Source organism: Aythya ferina (assembly GCF_964211825.1).
Source record: "Aythya ferina genome assembly, chromosome: 15".
In the NCBI taxonomy this organism is placed as follows: domain Eukaryota; kingdom Metazoa; phylum Chordata; class Aves; order Anseriformes; family Anatidae; genus Aythya; species Aythya ferina.
In genome coordinates this window covers 2,919,490-2,940,144 of record NC_140314.1, presented here as the reverse complement: position 1 = coordinate 2,940,144, position 20,655 = coordinate 2,919,490, and the positions used below count along the sequence as shown (strand labels likewise).

Below are 20,655 nucleotides of genomic sequence, written 5' to 3'. Positions count from 1 at the left end.
CTCCAAGGCGAGCACCCAGACCTGAGCCCCAAGAGGAACCGGGGCTGCAAACCAGCACCTCCCAACCAACGCCCTCACCCCAATTACCCAGGACGTGTTAATTTCTCCTATTTTGTTAAAAATTAACTTCCAGGTCCCTGTGTAAGCCGGGTCTGAAGCCTTGCTGGGAGGCTTTTGGCTGGGAGTCAGGCAGACCCCACGTGCCACTGCCCCAGAGCAGAGCACGGTGTCCCCGTCCGTCTGTCCATCCATCCATCCATCCGTCCACGAGCAGCACTGCCTGAGCTCAGCCCCACACCCACAAGGGTGCTGGGGGGCAAGGAGCGAGGTTCAGCTTGGCTTCAAGCACACAAACACCCCCCCGAAGTGTTCACAAAGTCCCCGGTGCCAAAAAAATCCTACGAAGGGAGCTGGTTTTGCTCTCTCCTCGTGTGTGAGCCATATGGCCCGTGTCGAATAAGCAGAATGAAAAAAAAAAAAAAGAAAAAGTTGCCAGCACTCCCTGCTCTTGTAATTCAATCAGTTTTAATCACCCGGGATGTTATTGCTAACCTCCAGTGAGGATATTCCCTCTGGTCACCTTGAATGGAGCGGTGACACTTTATATGTGAGCACCTTGAAAAAAAAAGGCCAAAACGCACTTTGCGGTGGGATGTGGACTCTCAAGGCAAATTCCCACGACTGCAAATCACTTTTTCCACAGGGCAGCCTCTCTCCAGGCACCAAGCATCGCGTCTTCACGATTTACGACCCATCTTTTCCTATCCTTCCTCCTCGCTGAGCAGGGATCTTCCCATCAGAAAGCGCTGAAAGAAGCGATGCTGAGGAAGCTTCTCCCAAGTCTGGATGGACGTGAAAAAGTTTCACTGCCTCCCAGAGCCCTGGAGAAGTAACAGATCCTGCTGCACAACCCTGGGCGAGACTTAAATCCTGTGTAAAATCTCGCTATTGCCTCCCCTTCCTGCAACCAGCTGGCGAAAGGCAACAAGGAAATTGCAAAACGGCTCCGAAGCAGACGCCCAGGAACCTCCCGGCCTCAGGTGACTGCCAGCCACCCCCAGCCCTCCTAAAACCACCTCTCAGCTCTGCAGAGGCCTCGCCAGAGACGAGAGGACAATCAGGATATTAGAGAAAAATGCAGGGAGGTTTGTAATTAGCAGCCACGGCGGTGTTTTATATGGCCTCTGTTACGTGGCTGCTGGAAAGCGGGCTGAGGCCAGCAAAGGCAGTGCAAAAATCGGGGAGCTTTGGGAGAAGAGGAGCCTGGCGCACGTCTGCGCTGGCACTGGAGGTGCAGGAGCCTCGATCCATCTCCATTACAAATCCTCTGAGCTCATCCCAGCGTCGCTTTCCCACATCAAGCAAAAAGAGTTCGCGGAAAAAGCCTGCCTGGCTGCAGCCACGATCCAGATAAAGAGGAGGAGGAAAAAGAGAAAACCCCTCGCTTTACCTCGCTCGGCTCTCCCCAGGCCTTCTCTGACATCTCCGATCTTTCAGGCCCGGCGTTTATCTGAGGACGTCGTCTCACCCTAATTAAATCTTCACGCCAAGCCCCGCTACGTGCCGGCAGGGCAGGGAGCTCGTGGCGCGCTGAGGGCCCCCGCAGAATATCCTGAGCTCCTGAGGCCTCGCTCGAAAACACCACAACTGCACCCAGCACAGCGTGTCTGAACAGCGATCCGACAGCTCTCGGCTTCTTTTAGAGAAGGAAGAGGAGTGAGAAGCGTATTCTGCGAGCTCATTGAAAGGAAAAACCAGCACAACAAACCGGGGGAGCGCGGGGCGAACGGCGGCGGCCGGGAACAAGGCGTGCTTTTGTTTTGCTGCTGTCTCGGGGAGGCATCGCTGGCAGCGCCGCCAGAAGCACAAAGCTTCCAAAATGAAACCTGCAGGGATCGCTTCCCACCCCAGTGGAGGCGAAAACATAAAGTGCAACTGGATTTCGTGCTACGAGCCCCTCACGCGGCCCTAAGAAGAGCAGGGGGACGCAGGCAGGAGAGGCAGAAGGCTAGCAAAGCAGATCGCAGCATTAAAACCCCTCCACGATAACTGAGAATGAAGGGAACTCCTTTAAAACACTCACTGATGCTAAAAAAATCTGCCAAAACCTGTAGAAACGGATCAGAAATCCCTGCCCTCGCTGGACAACGCTCCTCAAAGAGCTCCCGTCCAGGCGGCCTGGCAGATGGCACCCCACAAAGCAAACCCCACGTCAGGAATCACATCAAACTCCCACCCTTCACCTCCTCGGCCTCAAACTCTCCGTGTTTGGACCAGACAAAGTTCAGCTGGACCAGAACTTCTGGGTTTTGAGGCCAGGGCCCTCTGCAAAACGTTTCTGCTTCGATTCCCAGAGGCACGAGTCCCCTGGCATTTCATAATGGAGAAGAGCTGGAGGCTGGGCTACACGTGGCCATATATTATATTGCACATAACGCCCTAAGCGAGGCGTTATTGCTGTTTATGAAATAAAGCAAACACTGTGTTTCTTCAACATCCACAAGCAGGAGGTGATGGCAACCACGGGTGAGGTATGGAGCCCTGCAGAGGCAGAGCCTGGGCTCTCTCCCGTGGCCCTGGTTACCCAAAACCAGCCTTGCCCCAGCCACGCAGGGATGCCACGCTGCCAAGAAGCCCCCTGACACCACCGAAGGGTTGTCACCACCACCACGTTTCAAGCACTGGGATGAAAACCGAGCGCACGCTCGTGGCTCCGCACCCCAACACCCTCCCTGCACCTCCACACGTCCCGGGGAGGTTTCGACGCTTGGGGACAAAGGAGAAGGAGACGGCCAGGACGGGGCAAACACGGGCACAGCTCCCCCCTCCACCAACCCCCCCGAGCAGCCCCACAGCCCCCTGCCTCCCCCCAGAGCCCCTTGAACCCCACAGGACCCCCACAGAGCCCTCCAGGACCTTCAGTTCCCCACCTCCAGGCCCTCCTCAGACCTCCCCAACACCCCCAGAGCACCCCTGGCACCCCCTTGACCCCCCAGGCTCCTCAATTCGTGGTGCCTCACTGCCCCCAGAGCCCCCTACTTCCCCCCAAAGCCCCCTACAGCCCCTCATTTCCCCCTCAAAGTGCCCTAACGCCCCCCACAGACCCCCATTTTCCTCCAGGGACCCCTAACGCCCCCCACAGCCCCCCATTTCCCCCTTATTGCCCCCTCAAAGCCCCCCACTGCTCCTCAGAACCCCCTATTACCCCCACTACCCCTCCTAGGCACCCCAATTTCCCCCCTATTTCCCCCTGGAGCCCTCCATTTCCCCTCAGAGCCCCCTCAGAGCCCTCCATTTTCCCCTCATTGCCCCCCAGAGCCCCCTATTGCCCCCCATTTCCCCCTTAACGCCCCCCATTACCCCCCTAAGACCCCCCATCGCCCCCTAATGACCCCCATTTTCCCCTCATTGCCCCCCATTACCCCCCAGGACCCCTCATTTTCCCCTCATTTCCCCCCATTATCCCCCTAACGTCCCCCATTACCCCCCTAAAGCCCCCCATTGCCCCCCTAAACCCCCCCATTGCCCCCCAAGACCCCCCATTTTCCCCCCCTTTCCCCCTATTTTCCCCCCTTTTCCCCTCCCGGCCGCCCTACCCAGGCTCTGCCCCACCGGGGTGCTGAAGGGGTTCCCCAGCAGGAACTCCATCTTGGGATGACAACAAACAGCGGCCCGGCGGCCCGCCCTCCTCCCTGCCCCCTCCGCCGCCCTGACTGGCAGGCGCCCGCACCAACCCCCGGTCGTCTTTCCGAGCGCGTCCCGCCTCCTCGAATCCCATTGGTCCTCTCCCGCACGCCCCGTGTTTCTATAGGCCGAGGCGCGCGCCCGTCACTGTCAAGAGAACGCCCCGCCCCCGCGGAGGTCCCCGCCCTTCCCACGCCCTCTGGTTGATGGACAGCGGGGGCGCCGCTAGCGGCACTCCTCATTGGGCGACGCGCACGGCGTTCTGCAAGACCATTGGCCAAGCGCGACGTCAATCATACGCTCCTCCTCCCGCCCCCGGGGCACGCTGGGGGGCGCTGATTGGCTGACACGGTTTTCTCGCGCACTGATTAGCGGCCGCCCTTCCCACCCCTCTCCCGGGCGGGGAGGTGGTCACGTGACTTCCCCTAGCAACCGCTTCCCGGGCTTCCTTAGCAACCGGGGCAGGGGGCGGTGGGGCCTGGTCTTGGGCCTGGGCCTGGGCTCCGTGAGGGGTCTGGGAACGGCAGAGGCAGGGAATAAACTGTGCCTGGTCCCACAGGGAAGGTGTCTGTGTGTGTATGGGCTCCATCTGACAGCCTTTTCTGGGAATCTGCATTAAATGTCTTCACAAAACCGCTGTGCTCTTTATAATTCTCATTTTTCTGCAACTTTTTTTTGACTTTTGTTATGAAATTGGTGTTTAAAACCCAGCGAACCGCTGTTGTTAATTATCTGCTGTAAATACTGTGTAATTGCTTTGTAATTCAAAGTTTCCTATAAGCTTAAATGTACCTTTTAAGGCTAAATGTAAATGGTGCCCAGGGCCTTGAATATGCCCTCTTCATGAAGAGGGATTTCAGCAGCAGGTGCTGGGCTGTGGCTGTTACAGGCTGTGCCCAGAGCTTCTCCCCTGCTCCATTTATCTGGCCAGAATCTAACATTTTCCACAAAAAAAAAACCCTCAAACATGGTAAGAAGGCAGTGCCATTTATCATAAAGTCACACCAGTGACCTTGTGATAAAAGTCAAGTGCACCTTTGACATCAGCTATGAGGCATTAGGTCTTAATACTTGACTGTGCTCTTAATTCCTTGGTATTATCGTGCCAGCTCAATGAGCATTAGAAATAGCAGCCAGGCACTGGTTCTAATTTTTCTTTCTTTTCTGTCCATTAAGGCTGATATCCTCTAAAAATGAGTCAGTCGTACAACAGCATCAAGCCAAATGTTATCGACGATGAAATGCTTCAGAAAGCGGTTGAAGAGCAATGGCCAGAGGACATAGGGACACTCGCCAAAAGTGAAGGTGTTGACCTCAAAAATGTGACAGAACTACAGCTTGGTTTTAGAAGTGAGTATTAAAACATATATATGTTTTTTAATTCGCTTACCCTCCAATAATATTAGGTGGCTACCCAGCAATTAAACAATAATGATCAGCTTGGGTTTGTTATGTGAAAAATAATGTCAGGACTTAGATTTTCAGTCATGCATGTATGAAGTAGTTTCAGTTGAGAGGACTGGGTGGCTTTGCTTGTGGGCAGCTTTGAAGCTGCTTGGCTTTATGCTGCGCTTGTCAGTGCTATTCTTATTTAACATCTATATTGTGGTGACACCTACAGGCCACAGGCCTATTGGGCCCTTCTGTACGTGGCCAAATGAAATCCTGGGCAGGCTCTACCAGCTCTGGTGGCTATGTGAGAGCTACGTGGCAGATTGTGGTGATTACACTCCAATTTGGTACTTTCCTCTGGCCATCCGTAACGTTATCAAAACTCATCTCTTACTGCCAAACTCGTCGTAAACTTGCATTCAGAAAATGAAAAGAAAGAACATTTGGTTCAATATTTGAGCATTTTGGGGATATATAATTTCATGGACAAAATTGTTAGTTATTTGTTGCGTGCTCCAGTAAAATAATGCACATATTGGATGAGTTCCTTAGGACGTGCTCTCAATTACCTGATCCTGCATGTATTTCTTTACAAATACAAGAGAGAACTGTGTGACTATTTTGTGTGTGCAATTGAGTGCTCAATAAACAACAGCACCTAGTGAAATCTGCTGGGAAGCCATCGCGGGGAAAAGAATTAGGAGCAAGAGTTTTCTGTATTTTCTGTCACCTTGGTCCTAATGTTTTGCTGTAATGCCTACCAGCCTGCCCTTGTGGTTCTGTTTTTGGAGAAAGCTAAATGCAGTGATATTGATCAGTTCTAAACTGCCACCCTCACAGAAACATTAGATCCCAACTTGTTCTCCTGCGAAGAAAATCCCAGGAGCAGGAGCGTGAATTACAAAAGCAGTAGCTGGCCAGCGGTAGCCTGAAAACACAGCAAAAAAGCAGAGTTTCATCCCAAACCTTGCTTTCAAAGCTGGAAAGGAAAATGAAGGTCAAGGCCTCCTAGTAGAGGATTCATAAAGCCACTGTAGAGCGCAGTCAGCATCCCCTCAGCGGCTCGTTGGCATCGCTGATGAGCAGTGTGTGCTGGTGCAGGACACTGAGGTTAACTGGGCTGCTTCACTGAAATCACATCCAGCCAGTGGACCTCTCAGCTCTCTAGGGCAGTAACCACACTGTTGTAAGCTGCTAAAAATCATTTTTGAAGTAAGACTGGGTGTTTTTCCTTAGGAAAGGTAGTACATCTGTTAAGCTGAAAGCTGCCTCACCTAAAAAGCAGTTTTATTTTTTTCCTGTGCCTTTAGATATCCTGCAGATTGATAATCTGTGGCAGTTTGAGAATCTGACTAAACTGCAGCTGGACAACAACATCATTGAGAAGATAGAAGCTCTGGAGAGTCTGGTTCACCTTGTCTGGCTCGGTAAGATGCAGGCGTATGGGGCTGGATGCCTTCTCAGGTGCAAAGCAATCTGTGATAAAGCCAGGACGTCACATTCCTCCTCAAACACAACTGATAGGAGCTTTCCCAGGGAAGGCTGTTAGCTGTCGGTGTGTTTCCTCATTTGACTGTCAAATGTCAAAAGGCATGAATATCAGTACTGCACAAAAATCCTTCAAATGTTTAACAGCCTGGTTTTAATACATTTGGTGTGGCAGGAACAGGAAGCTGCGATTTCAAGGCTGTTTCCAGGTTTTGTACTCATATTTTGAGGTGACTTTCGTAAATATTTATGGAAACTCCCCTGTGACTTAGAAATCTGTATGCTGTTTTAAAAGGTAATGCAAGCATTTTGGAGCCTGGAACCCCCTGAAACACAGTGCTGTCTTCATCCCTACAAGCTTAAGGGCTTGTTGCCTTTGTTGTCCCAAAAAGCACCTGTCCTTGTAGTCTTACCTGACTACTTTCAACTAAAAACTCAGGACAGGGACAGCAGCATCACTCAGCGATGCGGGCTCTGATGCTGGGCAGATCAGTGACCTTGCTGCTACAAATTCCTAGCTAACAGCATTCGCTGGGAGCTGCAGCTTTGTTATTGGGTGGCAGTGTAAATATATCCTCACTTGCCACTGAAAATAGCATGGAGGCTTTGGCTCATAAGAACGTCTTGAAATGTCTAATGAGTTCTTCCGCCCTGTTGTCTGCACAGTTCTACTGCGCAGATGACTAATGCACTTGTGAATCAACAGCTGATCAGCACAGCGTAAGCAGAGTGTTTTGAAGCACTCTCATGGGTTTCAGCTTGCCCAAAGGTTGCGGTGGTTCAGCAGCTGCTGTGTGAATGCCTTAGCCATCCAGGGGCTAGGGTGATGCAGATGTCGTCACTGCCTTTGGACTCCTGAAACACTCAGTACTGACTGGCCTGAAAGCAAAGGCTGCCCTTATCTGTGGTGAGTGTAGGCGTTAGGATGGAAGTTCTGGCAGGATGAGATGAGGAAATATTAATGAGTGAAATAGGTGCAGTGAGCGTGTCTCTGTTGACAGCAGGGTGGTTGTGAGCATGGAGCTGACATATCTTGGTCTGGGGGAATTGGTATGGCAGGCAAGAGTCTGAATGACAAGGCAGGGAACGTCAAACTTATCACAGAAATACCACCCTTGTAAGGGCATTTCCCTGCCTCTTTTCTTGTATTTTGGTTTTCCCCATAATGTAGAAATCACTGTGAGGTTGTTTATGTGGACTCTGTGTGGAATGTCTTCATTCTTATATAAGAGTTGTGTGGGCAGTTGTAAGGAGAAGTGTCTGGTGCTTCCTAACCCAAAGAATGACAAATTTATGCTCACCCTTTCCTGTGGGACACTGAACACCCCTGAGGAAAACATTGTGTATAGACTCCTAAATCATGACCCAGGCTAAATGCAAGGATTGGATCGGGGTGTTCTGCTAGAAATGATTTAACTTTTGCTTGTAAAAATTTGATTTCTAAACTCTTCCCCAGACTTGTCCTTCAACAATATTGAAGTAATTGAGGGCCTGGATACCCTTGTCAAACTGCAGGATCTAAGCCTCTACAATAACAGAATATCTAAAATCGAGCACATGGACACGTTACAAGAGCTACAGATTTTCTCCATAGGAAAGAATAACCTGACTGCTCTGGAAGATGTGAGTGCTCCCTGTCCTTGCAATTGTTCCTTACCAAAGGATCAAATATTCTAAAACTGGTGGTTGCCATCTGAGCAGAGGAAAATTCTCCTTAGAATTTCACTTTCTCTAGAGTCTAAGTTACAGTTCTGGTAAGCTATCCAGGTTTAAAGTGCTTATTTCAGCTTTTTCTCGTGTAGATTATTCGCTCATCGGGGCCTGGCTTTGCTACTGCTGTCATCTGTGGGGAAAGTCCTATTGGTTCCCACGAGAGCTGGAATAGGAATAAGCAGCAACATTTGAAGAAAGGAGGGAGCGAAGGCTAGGATTTGTTAAGGGTTCTTTTTGAGGGCAGTTTGCCAATATGAGATCCGTGATTTGTCCCCCACCCTAAGCCTAAAGGCCTCCTTCATACACCCATCATTTACACATTCACGATGCCTCTTTTAAGTTTTTCCTTTTCCCCAAAGCATTAGAAACGTGTAATTTAATCTCGCCTGTGTTTGGCAGCTGAGCGGGATACGTACTGCAACAGAACTGTGATAAGAGCAATGAATTTCAGAACCGTGTGTTTCCATGGCGCTGGGAAGCACGGCATCTCTTTCCCGTCGGCACAGGTGGTTTATCTCAGGAGGTTTAAGAAGTTGCGCACGCTGAATCTCACAGGGAACCCTTTCTGCGAAGAGGAGCAGTATGTGCTGTTTGTTGTTGCTCACATTCCAGATCTGGTATACTTGGACTTCAAACGCGTGAGCGACACCACAGTAAGTATGTCTGCATCTCCCTCTCGTGAAATTGGGCACCAAATTGCAGAGCATTTGCTTTGTTGGTAATGCCTGCAATATTCTAGCATGTGGGGAAGCTTCCTCGCAGAAATTAGACCTACAGAAACATGCAGTGTTTATTCCATCTTCACCTAACAGCTGTGAACCTGCAGGCCAGATTCTATCAAACCTGGCAGAGGGGTAGAGGTGTCAAAGGTATTGCGTCTTCACAGGTTTTCTGAAAATCAGCAGCTGTCTGTGGGAGAGGGGCCTGGTTAATATTGCTGCAGAGATGCTGCAGTGTGAGTGCAAGACTTCTCAGAGATCAGCCTTGAGACAAAAGTCCCGAGGAAAGCAGGCTTGGTGGTCCTGCTGCTCACGGAGCAATTTGTTTCAGTAGTGGACTGACAGATTATCCAGGCAAGGAAGTGCCATCCGAATGCATTTCCCACTCCTGATTTCTGAAAACAGGACCACACACCAGCACTGGTAGCCCATGGGACTGCTTTTTGATCCCAGGACTGAAGGGAACACAGAAGTTTGTTGTTGTTGTTATTTGTAATAACCAAAGAATGTGATTAATTCTAAATTTGCTTGGTACAGAGCAGGAGCTGTACTTGGAACATGCACTACTCTTGCCATAGGACTGGAAGGGCTTTCCAGGTCACCGAGTGTAGTCCCTGCTTGTACAGCCTGTATGCCATAGAATTGCACAGTTAAGTTTGTCAAGCTTCAGTGGCAAGCTAATTAGGTTCTTGCCCCTGCTACTACCTTGCCATCCACTCCTCAGATGAGCCATCTCCTCCCCAGTAGATGTGTTAAACTCAGAGGTAAATCCAGTCAGATCTCAAATTCAAAGTCAAAACAGGGAATCCTGCTAAAAACAAACAAAGGAACAAACAAACAAAAACCCTAAAGATGAGGAAACTAGTAGATTAAAAATTGCTTGGGACTGAATCAGTTCAGATGCATTGAATGCAAAGGCAGAGTAATACGTCAACAAAACGTGGGGCAAGGAATGGATTAGAAACTTCATAAGTAATTTAACAAAAAGAACACAAAGAAACAGAGGTGCAGATGTAATTTAGCTGCCCTTTATAGAAAGATGGAAAGCTTACACTTAGATTTGTTGGGCAATGCTGGGTAATCTGATCAAATACCCTCTTTCTTTGTGTTTCTCAGCGAGAACTTGCTGTTTCAAAGTATCACTATCTCACTGACCCTCTGGAACACGAGGAGGCCCAGGCCCTGGCTCAGCTGGAGGAGAATCTGGCAAAGCAGAAGGAGCTGGAGTACCACAAGGTGCTTGTTCTTCAGCTGGTTGTGTATTGTCTCAGGAGAAAGATGTGCAACAGATGTTGACTTCTCCTGTACCTGCTTTAAGTTTTAATGAGAGGTTAACGCCAACTGTGCTAAAACTAAGGCGAGGATTAATTTCTGATCTCCGAATCTCTTTTGAATGAAAACAGAAACTGCCGTGAGTACATATGATGCGGGGGAGCATAATTCTTTTGGCTGAACAATGAAACTGCAGATATAGACCCTGAGAAGCTCCGTAGTAAATCATACCCCGGGATCTTATCAGCATGATGGGAGATTAAGAAAATTACACATCTGAGGGAACTGTTAGTGTTCTCATGGTGCAGCAAGTTTGCTCCTAAGTTAATGTTGGTTTTGTTTAGTTTTGTTTTATGGTTAAAGTCTCCAGGGCTTTGAGATTGTTATAATCCTGTGAACAGACTGAAAACAAGGCCAGGAGGAGGGGTACTTTCAGTTACAGTCTGGCTCTGTGTTCCAGACTGCTAGAAGACCAGACTGGCTGAAGGTTAAGGAGGAGGTTAAGTGACAGGAGGGACACTAGCAGCTCTTTCCTCCTAGCCTCCCCGAAGCCCACTCCTTACCTGCAAGGCTCAACGGTCTTGCAATACATGGTAGTGTGTCAGGGTGCTTTATGTAAGATTAAATAGTGTTTTCTGTCCTTAGGCTAGAGAGTTCTAGCAGTAAAGCCACATGTGAACCAGGATGGCTCTCACGCCAGTGGCAGGGTGCTTTCATGACCTGGTGGTCAATCGGTTGTTGTGGTGTGACTGTGTCTGCATAGATCGTTACTCGCACAGCCCACCGGTGTTCCTCTGCTGGTAAAGAGCTTCTAGGAGAGACACATCCTAAGGAGTGGCAGAAGGTTAGCACTCTTTATTTTACTTATATTGCTCTGATTCTTTTCAAAGAGAGCCTTTGTTGAGTACCTGAATGGATCATTCCTGTTTGACAGTTTGTATGCAGAGGATACAGAAGCTGCCAAACTGGCTTACCTCCCTGGAGTGGATGACCTGCTGCACGCATATCCTTCCTGGGTTTAAAAAACCTAGAGCTAAAACCTAATGACTTGAGTTAAGAAGGAGGTGCATCCGCAGGGACTCTTCATCCGTTGCTTTTGTCCAGGACTGAAAGCTACATTGATCTAAGATCTGAGACTTTCTGTGCTCAATTTTGGAACGGCGCCAGAAAAACACTGCGAGACCATGAGACCACTGACAGCTTTAAGGCTTGATATCTCATGAAATATGAGGGCTACAAACAAATGGTTTGTATTACTGGCAAGCTGGCCAGCCCAGCTTGAAACAAGCTATTTGTATAACTGCTCGCTTCTGTCAGCGACAGGTCATGAGATTCCAGCGTTTCAAGCTCTCCCCATTGTAATTACCATATTCCTTTCCCTTCACTTGAATCAAACATAATTTCAGTAGTCTTCTTTTCTGACCCTTCAAGAATCAAGGCTTTGTGCTGTCTCTAAGTCTGGAATCCACTTAAAGTTTAAAATGAGCTGTAAGATAAATCTCTGTCAGTTAGATTGTAAGAGCACAGTTGCTAAAATCATGTTGAAATTGAAGTGGTAGGAGATGGGAACAGACTAATCAGAATTATATGAGTTGCATATCTCATGACCTGCCAGAGCTGGCTACGTGAAGTTTTCAGGCCAGCACATTTTTCTGATCATTGCTCCTACACGGGGGATCAGAAAGCAGACACTTTTATTTTTTTTTTATTTCTCATTCAGATTAATAGAGCATTGTCAAGGCCAGTAACTTGACCTTCCTTAAAATTGCATTACACTGTTGGGGAAAAATGCATCATGGCTTAACTACAATATACTCCAGAAACAATTCCATTGCCAAGATAATAGCAGAAGAAAAATTGACGTTATTTTTGTGATGCTACCAAGTCAGTAGTTTATTCTGTGCTCTGGCTGTAGGCTCCAAAGCTATATTTATTAACTCCACAGACACTGTATTCACACTTGTGAAGACGGATAGGGTTGTACGCTTCATTCTGCTGCTGTGTCACAAAAGAGTCAGAGACGTGTATGCATTTCCTTTTTGTCCTCAAGGCCTTTTTCCCCTCAAGCTGCTACAGCGTTCTCCATACCCCTAAGGCAGCAAAATCCTATGCAGAGAATGTGATCCAGTCCTGCCACAGACAGAATAGGAGGAAGTCTGGTGCCAGCAAGAACCACAGGGTTTACATAACAGTAGCTTGTAAGTCGTTGCCCAAATTTACAGAGCTAGAAATGCTTGTTGCTCCACTGAACAAACAAAATACCTTGACTCTGGTGTCACATACAGGAAAGATTTTGTTTCAGTTTGTGAGAACCTATTTAACTATGGTCTGAAAGAGTATGAAAAACGAGAAGCTGAAGTCTCTGAGTTCTACGAAGGCCTTCATGAAGCGTTAACAGCCAACCAACAAGAAGGGAGTAAAATAATCCTAGATTTTGAAAATCAGAACAAAGAGGTAATTTTCTTTATACTTTTATTGGTTTGTTACATCATGTACTAGCTTTCAATTTTACTGAGAACTAGGGTAACTCCATTAAATTAGGATTATGAACCTGGATTTATAGTGCAGGACCAGGAGTCAGTGCCTGGTCCCTAATTGCCAAGTCACAGAATGGCTGGGGTTGGAAGGGAGCTCTGCAGGACATCTGGTCTGATAAATATATATATAGCATGTGTATTAAGAGTATCAATCTGTACCAAGAAGTTATGTTAGCTAATACTCTCAGACATATGTTCTGATTTTTTGGGTGGTCCTTTGGGGACCCAGGAGTTGGACTCGATGATCCTTGTGGGTCCTGTCCAACTTGGGATATTCTATGATTCTAATATAATGTCATTAACAGGAGGTTTTAGGGCTCAATAAAGGAAAAGGATTTGGGGTTTGAAGTTTCAGCCCCTTCATCAAACCACAGCCAACACGGACAGCTTTTATCTATGCTGGAAATGGAAATTTAGTGTAGGACAAAGTTAATATGCCATAGTGTTATCTCGTTGTCCATGAGATACCTGTCTGTTGTCCAGGTAAATGTTCATCAAGGCTTTACTGGGGAAAAAAAAAAAAAAAAAGATGGTTAAACATCTCATTGCCACACAGGAATTGCTGGTCTTTATGAAAATGAAAATGCTGACCCTGTCCATTCAATGTTTTTGATTATATTGATTTAAAAAAAAAGGGTTATCAGTGTTAATGGCACTTGTCTTCTCTCTGAGGCCTCCAGCAGCTCCTCCTTCATTGAAAAATAGGGAAGAAAAGGAAATTGCAGGTTATTCAGCTTGTTTTCAAGTCATTTTCTCATTCAGTTCATTTTGCCAACAACAGTTCAAAGAACTTTGAGAAAAATCAGGTAAATTGTTGTAATGCGTTTCTAGTCCTGTTTTAAAGCAGAAAAATCCTTTTTCATTCTGCTCAACTACAGCCGTCCATTGTGGCTGCTCAGGGCGTAGCTTCTAGCTGCATCCCCATGTAACCAGGTATAATAGATGGATCATTATTTTGTTTCCACAGGGGGAAAAAAAAAAAAAAAAAAAATCAAGGGGGCTAAAGCCTGGTAAAAACTGTCAGCTGAGCAGAACGAGTCCCTGACAACTGACACCAGGCAGAGTCACGAGCGCTCGCTCTTTGAAAACCGGGTCACGTTTATTTAGGTGCCTTGTCACGAGCTGGCAGCCTGCTGAGTCACCGTCCCCAGGTCCTTGAACCCTGCTGACTCATGCTGGCAAACGGGCTCTGGCAACTCCAGTCGGGATGTTAGCTGGCAGATTTGCCAGAAGGCAACTGATGGAGATTGATATGCATACTCGGTTAACTGGCACTCGATTCCCAACAGATCCTCTGTAATAAATATATCTGAATAATATATATATGTGGCTAAGGACAGATTTTGACAGTTCATCTTTGTTTGGTAGCCAACAGACTCAGCCATGGCAGGACACAGTGGTCAGGGTGACAGTTTTCACATAAATACTGGAAGAGTCAGCACCCAAGCTGAGCACTGTCTTTTAACAGTCATTTAAAGCTGATGGAGAAGTTTAAAAAGTGCAAAGGTCCCGGCAGACTGGAATTTGTCAACCGTTCTTAGGGGCTGTTTGGCTGGCTGTAATCCTTTCAGGCGAGCTTGGACAACCTGTAAAATAACACTGCTCTCTGAAGCTGGTGAGGGAGCAAAGAAGCATTAAAGGCCTTGACCTTTAAAGTTCCTGCATCTAGAAGTGTGGTTTGGGTGGCTTGGGAGCTTTTGGGGGCCTCCCATCTTCCTTATGTCAGGAAAGAAAATATCTTGCTCTTCCCCACTTTTAATGCTGCAAAATTTGGGTAATCGGTTTTCAGAAACAAGTCTTGGCAATGCTTTTGGTAAGAATTCACTCTTTTAGCCTATTCTGTTTCCTCTCAGGAGGATTGGATTAGACATCCCAAGATGTTTATTTTTTCCTCCTATTAATATTTGATTTGAAAATAGATTTGAAAATAACACGTTGCTCAAGCACAAGAGGATTTTTTTTTTTTGATCCAAGAAATAATAAATCTTGCCTGATACAAAACTGACGTCAATATTTAATTCTGAAGGGGCAATAAATCCATGCTGTAAGAGGAAGTCAGGCAATGATAGGTATTCCATACTCAGAATACTAAATCCTGACCCCATGGAAGTCAATCAAGATTCTCCTTGACAGGAAGGGGATCAGGAGTTAGGCCTGCATTTCTTTTTCAGAGTAATTGTTAATCTCTTCTTCATGGCCAGCAATGTCAAGAATGTAATATGTAATATATATTTTACTTGAAATGTGTCAGAAGGGAGCCAAAGTTGGAAGCACAGAAAGGGCAAAGTCATCTGGTGACTGGAGGATGAAGAAGTGTTTTCACCAGTGTCACTGCCTTGCACAGGATCGTTTACCCAGGAGCATACCTCAGCACTGTTGCCTTCCCAGTATGTAAATCCGGAGACTTACTGAATCATCACATTTCATTTCAGCTAATCAGCAGCAGGAACTTTTCTCACATATGTAACAAGTTAATTAAATTGCAATGGAGTGCTGAACACAAACTATAAGTAATTTATGTATCTCTGTGTTTAGAGGCTGGATGAGATTCATCATGCCACTAGCTACAATATTGCTGAGTCTAAACGAGAGGAGTACAACGAGGACATACTTCAGCTGTCAGAGACGCTCATGACCTTGGAAATACAAACAGCTGACCAGCTGGAGGTAAGGTTCAAGCACATACCTGTTAAGCCTCCCATCCAGGATGCAAGGGGGTCGTTTTTCTGTTGCTGCACCCCTCTGCATCGTAGCCCATTGCACAAAGAGGCGCGTACAGTTCTTCCAGTCAGCCTGATGTTCTGTCTAAATTTCGGGCTTTCTTTGCTCAGGGTTGATCTGGGTGGTGTCAGGCCCTGGACATTGATACGTTGCAACAAGTTTCTGTTTCTTGGAGCAGAGTGCGGTATTTCCCTCACATCTATCCAAGCTGATTCCCAAAGCTTTAGAGAAAGGGAGTTGAAGTTGTTCAGTCATTTCATAGGACTGAGTACAGAAGTCTCTGCATGGTATGGGATATGCATTTGGGATTCTAGAAGTGTAATTCTTTGAAGCTGATCCTCGCTATGAATAAGATTACACACGTTCCTGCTCAGCTTACCGCATTTGCTTGCATAATAGCTGCCTTTTTTCTCCCCAGACTTCTCCTCAAAAACTAGGGCAGGGCTCCTAATGTGCATCTTCATTTAAAAACAACAACAAACAAAAAGCCCTAATCTATTATAAGCTAACAGGCAGGATCTGCAGCCTTTATGCAAGCAGATGCAGCAGTTTACTTCTGTGAATGTGCGTGACAGAAAGCAGGAGCTCAAAATGGATTCCTTACTGCATCAGGATTGCGCCTTTTAATGCTTTCTGAATTGCTCCTAATATATCTGCAATCACTGGTGGAAAGATCAGAAGCATTCCTGTGTGCATGCCCTTCTGGATTTACAGGATTTGGGTGGCTGTAACTGTTTTATCAAGACAGTAAGTGCAACACTTAACAGATTCTCCGGCAGCCATTTTTGAGAGAGGCACTAGGCAGCAGCAATTTTAGTTTCTGAGGACTAAAACAAAAGCTGCGGTAAGCCTAGGCACTGCTTATTGCCTCTGACAAGAGGCTTTTCAGATATACAAGGAGACTGCAGCATGGCAGCGTGCAGGAATACAGCACGCTCTGTGCGTTACGTGAGGGTTCAAAGTGATCGGCTGACTCGCTCCAGAGACCAGGTAAGTATCATTCAGTCAACTTCTCTCTAGCGAGCTGATTCTGATTTTCTGTCCCTGAATGAGAAAAGAAACTCTTGCAACTTTCAAACAATTTACATGCTTGAGGCAGTTCATTTTCTGACTGTGCTAATAACAGCAGTGAGTCCAATTTATAATCAATTTTAGGTGCTTCCTAGATTCCTTTTTGTGTTCAGGAAAGTGTTCATTGTAACGTTTCCTCTTTTTTCCTTCTGCTAAGGAACTAATAAAGGATTTTGAAAAAAACATTGCTGTCATAGCATCAACATTCATTGAAAACGTTAAAGGGATATATCCTTTTGACAGCGTGTTGGTGTGGACGTCTGAGGGAGGTACGTATGCCTCACTCCTAAATCCAGAACTGAGCCCTTGGAATAGAACCGGATTATTTTTAGTCAACAGAAAAGCCGTTTTCCCAGCTTTGCAGGAATGGCCATTTAAAGTGCCCAAAGTCTGTCTTGGAGACTTGGAAAGCACAAAGGGCTCTGGCTCAGTTCTCCTGTACTGAAATTCTGTAGGACTTACACAGCTTTCTCCCCTGTAAGAATCTTGCTTTTTTTTTTCTTCAACCACGCATGACACAACTCCTAGAAGACCTGGCTAGGCTGTCTTCTATGTGCTTTCTTGCCACAGAAGTACCTGCGGTTCTTCCTGAAGCTTCTTTAAATGGCCTTCATCTTTGTGTTACGGATGTCTTCTGGAACAATGTGAGATAAGAACAGCAAAGTACTTCAGTGACAGTTTACCCTATATAAATAAATCTGTTGGCGTGGTGCAAATAATTGGCATATTCAGAGCTTGGCTTTTATCCTGAGAGGCCTCCCTCAGTTTTCTCTGCAAACCCAGGCACAGTCTCAGTGTAATATACAGCAGTGAGGATGAGACCTGATGTGAGCTGTGATTAAGAGCAGAAAGTGCAAATCCTGACATCACAGCAGCTTCTGGCAGCAGCTCGGCTGTTTCCCTTGGAAGCCTGCTGTGAGGACAGAGGACACCAGAGTGCTTTTCTGCATGCCTGCACTAGGCCTGGCAGCTCTCTTTCACATCATTGCTTTTTCCAAGCCTCAGCTTCTCGTTACAGCAGGTCCAGTTTCATCTCTAAAAGTGAGTGGTGTGCTCAGCTTTTTCCTTAACCATCTTCTATACGATGGCCCAGTGCCGGGACCTGGAAAACCGTCACCATGAAAAGCTGCTAGAGATCTCCATCAACACCCTGGAGAAATCAGTCAAGAATGAGCTTGATGAGGATCTTCCAGATGACGTTCGTGAGGTGAGGGCACCAAATAATTCACCTCCACTAAGGAGTCAGCAGGAAGAGAAGGCCACAGCCTTTTCTCAGACAGGGAGGGATTTCCAGGAGGCTCAATACAGCTAGAGCTAGGTCTAAACCAGAATGTAGCTTCCTTAGAGGAAGTCCCAGCTGTCTGGCTGAACCGCAGTGCTGCTGGGCATCTCTGCTGACTAGGACAGAGGATGACTGCACTGCAGGTTTCCCTGGGCTTTGCAAGAGCTGGTGGCAGCAGCCCAGGAGAGGTGCTGAGCAAATCTCTCTTGCCTCCAGCACAGCTCTCTTCTCTGGCTGATTTCCAGACAGCCCCAACCCAGCAGGCACTTAGGCAGCTTCCCTGCTGCACTTGAAGCTGGTTTTGTTCAGATTCTTCCTGCTTCTCCCACGAGACCCCAAACGCCACTTTATTGCAGGGGGGCTCTGTTTGCCTCGGTGATTTCAGGAGCAGCCCCCACTCGGAGGTCTCCCACCCCTTAGCTCTTTTGGAGGCAGGACTCGACATTTCAAACGCAGCCTCCCACCGCAGCCCCAGTCTTGCTCTGATCTCAGGGATCCCAGGAGCCTTTCAGAAAGCACAAAGATTGTTGCAGTGCTCCAGTCAGCAATGCTGCTGACCTTTTTGCCTCTGTTATTCCTTCGCTTAGTGGCTAATTGACTTGAGTTTTGCATTCACCGTGTTTTCGCTCGGTCCGGATTATCCCAGCCCCCCTATTACTCTGGGTAATCAAGAGCTGACAGACACAAAACAGACCCCTCAGTCCCCCGGGGGAGCTCCCTGCTTTATGGGCTGTGCAGATGGCTGCAGTTACGCACCGTTGCTGTGCACCCATTTTGCCTCGCTGCCATCCATTTCCACAGAGAAGCAATCTTCATTTGTTCAACAGCTGCACTTGGCTGCAGGAGGAGAGCCATTACGCTTTAGCAAAGCCACCCTCTATTTAGAGCCACGGGAGAAGTCACTGCTTTGATTAGAAGCTGGGACTCTCCAAAATGAAGATTTACAGCCGGCGGCAGCAGCGCAAGAGACCCTTCCAAGTGCGATTTTCCACTTCCCCCAGCTGCTGGGGTGGGCGAGCTGGAACTCACGCAGCCCTGCTCCGACAGCAGCTGCCCGCAGGGGCAGCCGTGTGCCGCGAGGCAGCGAGCCCACAGCGGGCATCTGCTCCCTGCTCTAGCAGGTAGGGCCAAAGGTGCTGCCTCAGTTTCCCCATCTGCAGCAGGGAGAACGCCCCAGCACAGCGAGGCTCCGTGTCCCTGCAGAGGGTAAAGCACTGGATTCATCCCGATTAATTTTTCAGAAAAAAAAAATAATCATCCTGATGAATTTTTCAGAATTTTGGAGCTTTGTTGCTCTGAAACACGGGTCCCGTTTTCTTCCCCCCAAGCGCTGCAGTTGTGCTGCTCGTTCTGAGCTCTGATGCTTTTGCTGTGCACCCCCCCTCTCCCCCTGATCCGCTCATGTTGCCTCCTAGCTTCTGGTGGACAAAACCACCCTGGTCAACATGGTCAACGCGTCCCACAACGTCCACCTGCTGAAGATCAACATGCGGGAGTGCGACATCCTCACCAACGCCTATCGCTGGCAGGCTTCTGTGACGGGGAAGGTAAGGGGCCTCCGTGCTCACGTGGGGCTGGGGCACGGCTGCTGGTGGGGATGCTGCTGCAGGAGACGCTCCCGAAGCTCTGCCGGAGCCCTCGGTGCTGCAGCCAGGGGCGCCGGGCAGCCTGTGGGTGCACTGCTTTGGCTTCCATCTCTTCAGGCTTTCCAAGATGAGATCGACAGGAACCGCAACCGTGTCAAAGAGATTTTCCAATACATCGACAACCTCCAGGAGCAGCTGGATAACAGTCTCCAGGAGCAGCTGGATAGCATAGAGCTCCTGGAGCCGCCAGAGTAGGTGTGCCAGGGGCTGGACAGCTGCCTCTGGGTGCGCACAGGGCAGCCCCCGCGGCACAGCACCCAGCAGGGACGGCTGCCCCTCTGTGCCTGAGCTGTCTAGGACATTTCAGGCCGAAGGCGTGCTCCTTCCCTCCCGCATTAAGCTGCAAATAAAAGATGCTCATTGCCTCCAGAAAAGCAGATGAAGCTTTGTCTCTTCCACCCCGTTGGCACGGAGCCCATTTGGTGCTCAGACCTGGTCGCGAGGGGTTATGGCTCAGCTGTGAGCTGATTGAACCAGATCAGCGCAGCACATCACGCCTGAAAGCTTTAGTACCTGCGAGCAGTGACAGGAACCTGTGAGCCCCAGGCACACGGCAGCAGCCGGGGAGAGGAGCGCTCTCCATCAACCCACCCCCAGAATAACAGCAGGTTTCCAGCTCAGCAAGCACAAGGCTGGCTGGGGCTCTGCGTGCCTAGGAGCCTTGTCTTCTCGCCACCTCTTGCAAAAGCGGCTTTCTGCAGCGTGAACAGAGCAGCCCCCAGCTAGCAGGGAGGGAAATCAATGGTTCCACAGGAGCTCACACGCTGCTGCTCGCAACAGCCAAGCGAGGAGTCATTAATTCCCCTCCTTGCTCGGTGACAGCAGCTGCTCCGCTCACATGTGGGCAGCTTCTGAGAAATGATGCTGGCCAGGGCGGTACTGCTCGAGGCAAGCAGCAAGGAAAGAGGTGGGAAGGTTAAATGAAAGGGTGGCTGCACACGAGCTCTGGGGAGAGGCCAGGTCTCCCGAAAGCCCTGTAGCTGGCGCTGCCTGACGTACAGATTTAGCTCCGAGTGCCCTGTGCTTCCGAAGATGGCTGGAGCCCAGCTTTTCCCCGGGTCTCGTTCCAGGGCTGCATAAATCAGCTCCCTGCTACTCCTTGGCTGCAAGGACAGGGCACCTAGCACAGA

The 20,655-nt window shown here is 48.4% G+C and overlaps 2 protein-coding genes across 9 annotated transcripts in view; one reads left to right on the top strand and one right to left on the bottom strand.

Annotated features, from left to right (window-relative positions):
* Positions 1-3,704, bottom strand: part of TOM1L2 (target of myb1 like 2 membrane trafficking protein) — a 51,323-nt gene extending 47,619 nt beyond the window's left edge. For all 3 annotated transcript variants that reach the window (XM_084536769.1, XM_084536770.1, XM_084536771.1), the window contains exon 1: positions 3,597-3,704. In XM_084536769.1, the coding sequence (XP_084392895.1) occupies positions 3,597-3,648 (52 nt within the window). In that variant the 5' untranslated portion in view covers positions 3,649-3,704. The remainder of the gene's footprint in view (positions 1-3,596) is intronic.
* Positions 3,705-4,117: 413 nt separating this feature from the next.
* On the top strand, positions 4,118-19,899 carry DRC3 (dynein regulatory complex subunit 3). Of its 6 annotated transcripts, none has more exons than XM_084537451.1 (13): positions 4,118-4,256; positions 4,861-5,034; positions 6,387-6,503; positions 8,021-8,187; positions 8,784-8,930; positions 10,113-10,232; positions 11,159-11,271; positions 12,548-12,722; positions 15,341-15,472; positions 16,755-16,825; positions 17,681-17,804; positions 19,295-19,426; positions 19,583-19,899. In XM_084537451.1, exons 2-13 carry the CDS (start codon positions 4,878-4,880, stop codon positions 19,718-19,720), a joined length of 1,593 nt encoding a protein of 530 aa, XP_084393577.1. In that variant the 5' UTR covers positions 4,118-4,256; positions 4,861-4,877; the 3' UTR covers positions 19,721-19,899. The 6 variants fall into 6 exon arrangements, with proteins under 6 accessions (XP_084393577.1, XP_084393575.1, XP_084393580.1 ...); XM_084537449.1 differs by having other exon boundaries at positions 4,124-4,256; positions 16,755-16,841; positions 17,691-17,804; XM_084537452.1 differs by having other exon boundaries at positions 4,136-4,654.
* The last annotated feature ends 756 nt before the right edge of the window (positions 19,900-20,655 follow it).